General features: G+C 45.7%; 1 protein-coding gene and 1 non-coding gene across 6 annotated transcripts in view; both read left to right on the top strand.

The window, feature by feature from the left end:
* LOC109951600 (LIM domain-binding protein 3-like) overlaps nt 1-11,296 on the top strand; it is a 37,528-nt gene that overhangs the window by 7,306 nt on the left and 18,926 nt on the right. For 4 of the 5 annotated variants that reach the window (XM_020586202.1, XM_020586200.1, XM_020586201.1 and 1 more), the window contains exons 3-5: nt 2,727-2,878; nt 4,196-4,265; nt 6,924-7,114. In XM_020586202.1, the coding sequence (XP_020441858.1) occupies nt 2,727-2,878; nt 4,196-4,265; nt 6,924-7,114 (413 nt within the window). Of the gene's footprint in view, nt 1-2,726; nt 2,879-4,195; nt 4,266-6,923; nt 7,115-9,107; nt 9,131-11,296 lie in introns of all 5 variants that reach the window. The other variant, XM_020586203.1, reaches the window with a different exon arrangement.
* On the top strand, nt 1,774-1,845 carry trnaw-cca (transfer RNA tryptophan (anticodon CCA)). Its single transcript has one exon. It is a non-coding gene; the product is annotated as a tRNA-Trp (tRNA).

The raw sequence follows: 11,296 nt of genomic DNA, 5'->3' as shown, positions 1-11,296 counted from the left end.
GCTCCTTTCATCCTGCCCCCTCAGCCCCGCCTCTTCGCCCACTTTTGGATTAGACCTAGCAGGCAGAGTGAAACGCTACCAGTATGGGGATGGCCAGACTAGAGCTTCATCACTGCCAATGGGTTAAGCTTAATTTCACCAAAAAGATGCAAAATGACAAAAAAAAGCACACAAGCGGATTAGGAACAGGTGTAAAACCACTAAAAAGAGACAAAACAAATAGACAGGGACACAACGCTGTGGAGCTTCTTGTCCCCGCCTCACTGCAGCGCCCTGACATGCATCTTGCAGCTGCGTCTGCACACAGGCCTGCAGTGTGGCTGCTGACAGGCTGTTTTTGGCCTCCTGCTCCTCTGTTCACAGCTACTGTTACAGCCGTACAGAGTCGCTGCTGTAGCCTCTGTGTGTGTCACAGTTCTAGCTCCACTGCACTGTTATAGAGGGAAAGTCCTGACATCACTTCCTACCTCCCTGCTGTGAGTTGATAAGAGAAGTTTGGGAACCTTTGGGAGTGTAGCTAAATTAAACAGCAGTTTATTCACCAGCAGTCGAGGTGGCCCAGGGTGATCCACAGTATCAGCAGCAGGCAAGGTGCAGGTGTTTGTTAATATAAAGCCGGTTCACTCAGATTTTTGTTTTAAGTCTTGATTGTTTAGCTGCTTTTGGTAAATAAGCTGAAGAGAATCTGGAAATGTGGATGTGTTTAAAGTGTATATGGCGAGAGTGAAGTGTATGTGGGTCAGTGTGAAACTAGGCCGCTGCAGTCCGGACAGGTCTCACATTGTTCAGGCTCAGTGAGCAGCTCGCCATTCACTTTGGTTGGGTTTAATCCAGCCGGCGATGGTGAAATACTGTGGAAGCTCAGTGAGTCTGAATCAGCTGGAGTCAGTGAACAGAGAAGGAAAACAGAAAGAGATATGAAGCAGTGCCGAGGGTTCAGTAGCAGTATGTGAATGAAGGCTGCTGTGAGTCAGCTGCTTCAGTACAAGTTAACGTTTGCACAAACACACACAGTTTGAAGCCTAAAAATTAGTCAGTCTGCCTCAGTCAGCAATAAAAAGGTTCCTTCTGTTCTTTGGAGAACAAAAGAATAGAATAGAATATGAAAATCCTGAGAGTATAATGGAAGAGAATGAAGGCTTTATTGCAGGATAGTTTTAGCTTGGTGTGCCTAATAAACAGACAACTTGGATGGATGATAGGTTACTTAAGCAGGGAAAATCATTTTGTACTGCAGCCAAACACAAGTTAGCAGAACTAAACCTGACTGTTGGTGCGCTCCTCTTTATTTGCCACAGCCAAGCAGCTGTGTGTCTGTTCTTATGGTGTTATGTTGGTTGTTCTCTGTTGCTGCTGTAACACAGAAATTTCCCCACTGTGGGATCAATAAAGTACCTACTCTACAGATGTTACCTGTAACTAGCAGGGAAACTGCTCGTGGTCTCTGTGTGGCCTACACTCCTACGTGGGGCTTAGTGGGTTAAAGCATTTGCCTTGTAAACAGGGGATCCTGGGTTCAAATCCCAGCAGAACTGACTCCCAGAACTGAGTACCCCACACAAAGTAATGTAAGGAAGTGATTTTGGTCTAGTTTGTCGACATAGCACTACACTCCATGTAGCATTTTAGTAAGATGTTTACTCCATCATCGATGACAAACATGGGCAGTTTGTTCAACTATCAAAGCATAATGTGAAATTTCTCTTGTTTCATGTACAATTCACAAAGTATGTAACACTGAGCCTCATGTGAAAGTGGCTGGAAGCCTGTAGGGACCTCGTGGCGCAACGGTAGCGCGTCTGACTCCAGATCAGAAGATTGTGTGTTCAAATCATGTCAAGGTCAAATCCTTTTCAGAAGGCAGAGTGGTTGGAGGTTTGACTCCAAGGTCCATGTGCTGAAGTGCCCTTGGGTGTGGCACTGAAACCCAGGTTTCTCCTGTTAACATGTTGGTTTAAGCTCTATCAGGTAAAAGCTGCTGCCTTGGTGTGGACTTGACGTGCACATCAGTGAGTTTCATGCTTTCTGACCAGAATGAACAGCATACTTTAGAAGACAACTGCTGCTGTTTGAGCTTCTCTCCTGAACCTGACATTTTTTCCAATGGTGGAAAATAAAGAGTGTCGAAGTGAATTAAGTTGCACCTCCTAACACTCGGCCAGCTGCCACTGACAAACATGGATGGACAGAGTTTGCTCAGTGCCTATAATATTTTGAGTCTGATGTTGGACGTGGTGTCATTACCTACTCAGGTCACTGTTCACATGCCTGTGGACCTAAAAGACTCGTGCTTCCTTTCCAAATAAGTTTTGTAACTTCCATGAGGTGTTGGAGCAATAAACATTTAGTTGATGTTGTGAAAGCAGCTTGTTTTCTCTGCAAACAACAACCAAACCACGCTTCACAGGTGGATTTCCAGGTTCAAGGGTAGTTTGTGAGCACACATTTTGATTATAACCTCTTGATTCACTCTTTTCCCATTTGATTGATTGTTTCATGGAACCTTTTCTACAGTTGAGTGATTAAAAGATTCAGAGTGACGGGGTCACTCGGCTGTGGGACAAACTTGTCTCAGAGGGAAAAACTCCAGGAGGTCTGAAAAACAACTCTTTGCTTGTTTGCTCTCAGTTTGTGTAAGACGTGGTCTTTGCGTCCATAGCTTGTTTGACTGAGGATTCTTGGAGTAAAAGTTAGAGCTAAACATCCTTGTCTTTGTGTTGAGACAGATCACTCCGGGGAGCAAAGCGGCGCAGTGTAACCTGATCCAGGGAGATGTCATCGTCGCCATTGATGGCGTCAGCACTGAGGGCATGACTCACCTGGACGCCCAGAACAAGATCAAGATGGCCAACTTCAACCTGGCACTCACCATGTCCAAGTGAGAACCTCTACTTTACACCTCTGCTCCTTTATATGTCAGAGGGAAATGTGCAGCGCCACAGTTATCTGAGAGCTACAGGTTGTTGCTGTGCAGATTAAGGTTTTACATTAAAATCCACAGTACAGGCCTTATTAAATGCACTGCTGACAGCCACACAGAAGTGAGTCCAGCAGGGGCCCCTGGTCACAGGTTTCAGATCAGCTGCTAGCAGATGCACCAAAGAGACATATCCTCTCTGAATGTCTGACAGGTTTCATTAAAATGATCGTTTGGGTCCTGAGACAGAAAATCGACCAGTATTTCATAACAAATTAAAGATGAGAGTTTAAAAACTGAAAACAGATCAGTGAATCACACCTTTGTTCTTTCTTCTCCTGTGAATCATCTGACGACCTCTCAGGTTTACCCAGTGGGCTTCAGGTTGGGAACCACAGGGCTGTAATATGCAGTAGTTAAGACCAGCTGTGGCTCGGTTCACCGGTAAAATGCTCAGTCACATGGCAGATGTTATTACAGCCTCCCCTCCAGCCTCTTCTCACTGTGGCTTTTATCAAGTTCCTCCAACTTTATAGTTAAAATATTGACTCTTCCCATTACGTCCTGACCTTGAGGCTGATGGGGACGTTTCCTGTAATGGGTGTGCTCTGACCTCGTCTTGTTTGTAGCTGAAAATTAGAGGTTTTCTTTCCTTTTTCTCTCTCTCTTCTGAAGGTTGACAGATTCATTCAGTCTGTGTCCTTCTGTAGAAAATGAACAATGTTTCATCACAGCGACCCACATTCTGAAGGATTTCATGGATTAAATAAAATGCCTGCGAACTGCTCTCCTAATGCACCCTGGTTTTCACATAACACAATCCTTTGAGCGTCAGACAAGTGCACAGGAGATTGTTTGGATGTGGAAGTCTAAAGGGAAAAACCCTCCTGGAAATATGAAATCTAAGGACAAGCTGGGATTTATTGTTTCTTTACAAAGACAGCTTTGACAGGTTTCTGTCCTAAAAACCCCACATGAAGTGATATCGGTTCTCTGGCTGTAAAAGTGAGATCAGACTGGAATAATTTGATTTAATAATTTAATTTGTACTGAAGTAACCAACTGATTTGAGATTCTCTGTCCTGATAGTTTGTTGTGTTTAGATTGTCTTACTGTGTATTAGTGTGCCACTCCTCAGACACTGAGCTCATTTACGGGACTAAAGTCAGAAATGTAGAAAAGCACCAAGCGACACAAAACTTGTACAAATGTTTTTTATTTCTGTGAAAGTTGGTCACGCCTGTTCACACGTGGATCATCGCCTTTGTTTTCCTGCAGGTTTAAACGTCCCACTCCGATGCCGCCGATGAGAATGGACACCATTATTCCCATGATCCCTCACCAACAGGTATCCTAATCCACAATGCATTTCTGCTGCTACAAAGTGCTGTAGCGGTCTGGTGTGCTCAGATCCACCCTGGACTCTGAGATGACACTGATGTGCTGTTATTCATCTAAACTCTCGGTGCCACCTTGAGTCAAGTGTTTTACTTCACAGCCCTTTTGCCAACATACACACTGTGTAAAGGTGTCAGGCATCGAAAGTCAAGTATCCCTTCATGAGTCGTTTGTGTTTATCAGTTACCTTTGTCCAAATGCAGTGAAGAGGAAAACACTAAACCAGACCAGTATTTGCTGTGACACCCCCTTTGTCTTTAAACCAGCCCCAGGTCCCCTCAGTCCACCTGCAGGCAGTGTTTCCAGGTACTGTGCAGGTAGGATAAGGATAATCACCTTTATTGGCCAAGTATGTTACACACAAGGAATTTGTTTCCGGTACAGAACCGATGACAGCCATCTGCAACGCCAACTCAACCGATGGCTCTAATCATCGGGGGCAACTTGGGGGTTCAGTGTCTTGCCCAAGGACATTTCGACACGTGGACTGGAGGCACCGAGATTCAAACCTCCGACCCTCTGGTTAGAAGACGACTGCTTTACCCACCGTACCACAGTCGCCCCCAGAAAAAAAGCACTGTTGCCCAAACAGGGACTTGAACCCTGGACCCTCACATTGCAGAACTCCTGGTCCTTCTGGTCTCTGAGCACTCTGGTGCAGGTCTGGGCTCTGTGTCAGGCTGCAGGACGGGGTGATGGATAGGGACAACTTTTATACACTGTACATGGAGTTTTCTCTTTGCTAGCATCAGATCATCTGGACTGGTTAGACTGGTCAGACTGGCCAAATGTGGAAGCATATGAGTGTAACAACACACACACTGTGAACCCCATCCTCAGCCTGAAGCTGAGATGTGAAGGTTCAGTCACATTGTTTCCAAACAGTGGGCTGCTGCCCTCTGGTGGCCGCTGGGAGAAAGACAAGGCAAAACCCTTCATGCACGGTTTAACAAAAAATACTGGGTGGGTGAAAACCTTTTGTTTCCAGTTCCACAGGGCTGGATGCTCCTGTGTGCACTGAGACGCTCAGTCACCACTGGTTGAACCTGAAGACTCGGATTATCTAACGCTCATCAGTTTGGATACAAGCATCAGCCAAAATAAATGTAAATGATCAATATCTTAATTATTTGGTTTATATATAGGACGTTATCTTTGAGGCCTATAGACTTGTGATGCTGGATAATACTGATGTGATATAAACACTCTGTAGCTTTATGTAAGGTATCAAGACTGTAAAGCAGAAGAAATACTGAAAAGCTATTGATGATGATAGTCTGTAAACATTAAAAATATGAATAGAATATAAATAAAATATATTAAAATGATGAGTGAGTGGTATCTAACAGATATAAGTTAGCATGAGGGATTTATAAGTTTCAGTTAGGTTTTAGACCCCGCCATAGTACAGAGTCGGCACTACTTAAGATTCATAATGACATCACCACGGCCCTTGATGCCAATTGTCCATTATCTTAGTTCTTAGATTTATCTGTGGCTTTTGATACAGTACCATGCAATTTTACTTTCGAAACTTGAACACCTTGTCGGGTTGCGAGGTACGGTCTTAAACTGGTTTGCTTCTATTTTGACTGACAGAACCTTTTCTGTCATCATTGATGATTTCTCGTCTGACATAGCTCCTCTCACCTCAGGTGTTCCACAAGGTTCTATCCTGGCGCCATTACTTTTTTCTTTGTATATGGCACCTCTCGCGTGAATTATATCTAGCCATAATGTTCACTTTCATTTTTATGCGGATGACATCCAGATCTATATGCCACTGCTCCTGTCAGACTCGAATGCACTTACTCCGTTGCAAAACTGCATTAGTGACATCAAGCAATGGCTTGCTCAAAATTTCCTGCATTTAAATGAAAGCAAAACAATATATTCTCATCAGCCCCGATTCGGCGGTGGTTGCAGCTGGCCTAAATGCCTCAGCCCTCCGACTCGCAGATACGGTGAAAAACCTTGGAATAATCTTTGACAGTGGGTTCAACTGCGATAAGCAGATCAGAGCCATGGTTAAGACCAGCTTTTTTCACCTAAGATTTTTAACGAAAGTGAAACCTTTTTTGTCATCTGCCGATTTAGAGAAAGCCACTCACGCTTTTATTACCGCGCATTTAGACTACTGTAATGCCCTTTATGCAGGTGTGCCTCAGGGTTCACTCCGGAAACTTCAACTAGTTCAAAATGCAGCAGCCCGCCTTTTATCAAACTCCCCCAGGTATGCTCATATTACCCCGGTTCTTCGTTCCTTACACTGGCTCCTAATACAGTACAGATTTAAATTTAAGATGTGTCTATTTCTTTTTAAGGCTATCCATGGCCTTGCTCCACCATACCTGTCGGACCTTCTGTCCAGGTACGTTCCGCGTAGAGCCCTTCACTCCTCAGAACAGTTGTCCCTGGCTGTCCCGTGAGCTCGATATAAAAATGGGGCGACCGTTCTTTTGCTGTATGTGGCCCCAGCCTCTGGAACTCCCTTCCCCTAGACCATACGCTCTAAAAGCACATTTGCAGACGCTTACAATAGAATTCATCTATAGAACACTTTGATAAGATATTGATGGTTGTTACCCAACATTCTCCCCGTTCTCAGTCGGTGCAGGTCAACGGCCGCCCGTCAGCCTGCGGTGCCTCCTCCGGGCCTCTAGAGGCAGACTCTCCCGGAAGGAGAGCGGCAGCGGCTGTGAGCCCCGCTCAGAGGAAGCAGTATAATTCGCCCATCGGCCTGTACTCAGAGGGGGGTCTGAGGGAGATGGCAGCAATTCAGGCGGGACGGCCTGTGGGGTACGTAGAGACAGAAAGGCCCAAAGAGGCAGGAAACATGGCAGGAGTTTCAAAACTGTTTGTCAGAGGTGGAGCTACTGGGGATAAAACACAGACGGGTTTAAACTGAGCTGAAGAACCAATGTTTTTCCAGCTCAGCTTGCATTTACACCATCTCCGGTTCTGTGGAAAGCGACTCCTGGTGCAGAGCTGGAAGTCACGCGTCACTTTGCTGCTTTGATTCATGATGTTCAAACTAAGCAGTTGGGTCGACATTCACAGCTTCAGCACGTAAACAGCAAGTGAACGCGTCACAGCAGAGATGCAGGCTAACACGAGCTTTGCTTTGAAGCACAAAACAAAAGGCACTGTTTTACAAAAAACAAACATTTAAACATCAGTGAATGTGCTGTAAAACTGAGCTTCTTTGCATCTGCTGTTCCTCTGCAGCAGCTCCACCTCAGAGCTTCCCATTTGAGGTTCGTATATGGACCTCAGCAGCTCCCGTATCATCTGCCCTGCTCACCTTTGACCCAGAACAGAAGGAGAAAAATGTGCACCTCCCAAAACAAAACCAAAGACTGACTGATGAATCACCGGTGTTGACTGAAGCTCTGGCCAGATACGATGAATCTGTGCTATTAAGAAGAAAATGAAGTTTGAAAGCAGAAATGTGACTCAAATGCTTGAGTGATGATGATGAAGACTGTTAGTGAGGCGTGAGGAGGAGGATCGGGGGTCCCTTTGGGCTTAAAGTGAAACCACATCACGTCTTTACACACACACACACACACACACACACACACACACAATCCTGTAACAGATCAACACACACACTTTAAACCCTCAAGCATTACAAGGCTGCGATGAGCGCGGAGTATGCGCCAGTTACATAACCATTCATCCTCAGGGCCACACACACACAGTCTGTTACCCAGCATGCCTGTGGTGTTTCCTCGGTTCACAGTGTGATTCGGTTACTGTGTCACTGAGGAGTCCAAGCACCTGCTGGTTCCTCTGGCTGCTGCTAAAGGTCAGGGAACCTTCTGGCCACACTGAGAACCTCAGGCCCTGCACAGTGTCACCCACTAACATGACACCACTGGACTGAACAGCCTCAAGCTTCCTGCAATCACCACCCTCATTAGTTATGTCCCTGGTTGAACCCTAAAGTCCACGGTCTGAGCTCCGGACTGAGCCCTCCTGGACTCCAGTCTTACGTGCTGTTTCATGTTTACTTCAGGTCTGTGCTGGGGAGAAAATGAGCTTAAAGTGACAGAGAGTCGAGCGAGGCCAGTCAGACCTTTAGCTGCCCAGAGCTCCTCTGTGGCTGCTTGACATGACTACTGGTGGCTGGAAAAACCCTGCTAACCTTGGCTAGGTGGCAGGCAGGGCTGATTTACAAACTGTGCTTTGACATCACAGGGCGGAGAAGCTGGAACAGGAAGGTTGTAGGTGAATCCACCAGCTACCCAGCATGATGTAAAGTACTTCACAGTATAAGTATATAAGGTAGTTACCATCAGCTCCACCTTTACCAGCTGCAGCATTAAAGTGATGGACACAGTAATTAGTCACTATAATACAGTATCAGAGACATTACTGGGACACAGGCCGTTCTGCAGGACGAGTACTGGTACTGCTGGTACTTCAAGTACATGCTGAAGCTAGTATGTGCTTGAATGCAGTACTTGTAGCAGTGTTTCTACCCTGTGGTATTTCTAGTTTTACTCCAGTGAAGGCTCGGAGTACCACCGAGTACTGTGGCGTGAGAACCCTGGCTGCTGTCTCAGCCTCTCTGCTCCAGGGTTTGACAGCTCTGACCTGAGCTCGTCTCTGACCTCTGACCTTTGTGTGTTCCCTCTCTACAGCCGGGCTGACGTTGTAACAACCTGAAGGGCCTCGCTGAGCGTCTGGACTCACAGTCAAAGAGTGACTCTGTTTTCTACTGACACTATGTTCTTTCTGTTTCCTCTTCCTCCCTCTGCCGCCTTCTTGCTGTCGGCCAAACAAGGTTATCCGCCCTGCTGCTCCCAAGTTAGTACCCTCTCCCTGTCAGTGCATCTTGGATGTGCCTGCTCTGTGCTCTTTTTAAGGCGGGCTTGGTGCTGTGGCTGTGTGCGTCACAGTTGGGATACAGTTGTGTGCCATTAAAAGTGTAATGTGAATGTGCTCTGCTGTGTTTCATACTGGAAAGCTGCTGCTGCTGTTGTGGAGAATGTGCTCTGCTGTGTTTCACACTGGAAAGCTGCTGCTGCTGTTGTGGAGCTGATGGTGTCATTTGTTCTTTAAAACTATTTCATCATGTGTTGAGATCCCCTCTAGGATTTGTGGATGTTTCTTTGTTCCCCTGCTGTTTGTGTTTGGCTCTGCATGTGTCCTGAGGCACATCAAATGATGAGTTCATGCCGGTGTGTCTCTGGTCTGACACAGCCACGTACATCCTGTCTCCTGCCATTTCTGACAGTAACGCTCACTGTTTGACTGGGGTCATCTCTAACTCTGTGTCTGGTCCTGGTGTGTTTTGTTGGTTTGATGCTTTTCTGCTTGGTGGATAGAGATGATGTTTTCCTTCTTTTCCACATTCTCCTTGTATGCTGGAGCTTCACTTTAGGTCTCCGGATGGGATTTGTGGAGCGTAACAAATACTGTACATACAAAAGCTGTCGAAAGTAACACGATGGGTTTTAAAGCAACAACGGTAACTTATGGGAAGCTCAGGCATCTTCAACGGGAACGCGGTGCTGTGTTAGTGCGGCACGTCCACTGTGTAAATCTGCTGTAACTTCAGAGTCAGACAGGAGAAACTCGCTGTGACTCAGCTGTGACCTGCGGCGTGTACAAGCTGAGGAGATGCAGATAGAGAAACAAAGGATGCGTTTTCCAAGTATTAGTCCAACCCTGACCTTGTGATGGTGTGACTGTCTCCCACGGTCAGTGACACGCAGGTTCTTCTCTTTGTTTTAACAGCTGCAACAGTAACTCTCCAACCATCCCGTCAGTCCAGCCTCCCTGTGCCGACCTGTCCCCATAAAGTCACGGGCAGCATCAGCACTACTACAGGCTGGTCACTGTTAGACTTAATGAGCTGTCAGCCCCGACTCCTAGACATGAACTCTGTATGATGCCAAGTTGTTTAGCAGGACTGTGACAGTAGAGACCGGGTTCAGGAGCACAAGCAGAGTGGTTTTTGTTAAATAAAAGAACACATCTCATCATAAAACTGAGCCATAAAACAATAATAATGAAAGTCATCAGCAGTGACCAGTGTGTGTCCGTTACTTTGGGACATGGCGTGTACAGTATAAACTGCCCCTCATGATGCTACCAGACTAACATTACTACTGCTGCAGACTCACTGTGTAGGCACAGCAGGGCCGAAGCTGGAGTCAGGAACATGTTACAGATTATACACCTAAACAGTTATTGTTGTGGATCAAAAACACAGCGTGTGACCACTGTACAAAAACTACACAATGACTAAACAGTGAAAACATCCTAGGTCGCTGCAGTGAGGCCACACTTTACTATGGTGTCTTGTGTCTGTTGTACATGTTGTTAGAGAGAAGGCACGGGTCAGGTTTGTCGTTTAGATTAGTGGGAGACATTTAATGTGAAAATCCAGCAGGTTTCCTGTTCCTAAATTGGATCACCACCTCTGCAGTAAGTAAGTAACTAAGTACATTTACTCAAGTGCTGTACTGAAGTACAGTGTTTAGGTATCCATATTTTACCTGAGTACTTCCATGTCCTGCTCCTTCATACTGACTTCACTCCATGTCAGAGACAAACCATGTACTTTTTACTGCACGTCATGTACTTTGAATCAGATGAATCAAACCAAACCCAGTAGAACCATCAGACTCTATGAATCCCAGTAGGAAATCCACCAGCTACCCAGCAGGATGTAAAGTACTTCACAGTATAAGTATATAAGGTAGTTACCATCAGCTCCACCTTTACCAGCTGCAGCATTAAAGTGATGGACACAGTAATTAGTCACTATGATCCAGTATCAGAGACGTTACTGGGACACGGGCCGTTCTGGAGGACCAGTACTGGTACTGCTGGTACTTAAAGGTTGATGTGTTTATTTTGTCATATGCACAGTTAGGAAACATGTTTCCCTGTACAATGAAATTCTTACTTTGCCGTCCACATGAATGCCACAAAATACAAATGAAATATAAAGTAGATAAATAA

The sequence above is a fragment of the Monopterus albus genome, unplaced genomic scaffold, assembly GCF_001952655.1.
Source record: "Monopterus albus unplaced genomic scaffold, M_albus_1.0 scaffold397.1, whole genome shotgun sequence".
In the NCBI taxonomy this organism is placed as follows: Eukaryota; Metazoa; Chordata; class Actinopteri; order Synbranchiformes; family Synbranchidae; genus Monopterus; species Monopterus albus.
Note: the sequence above shows the minus strand (reverse complement) of the source record. Positions and strands in the feature narration are given on the sequence as shown.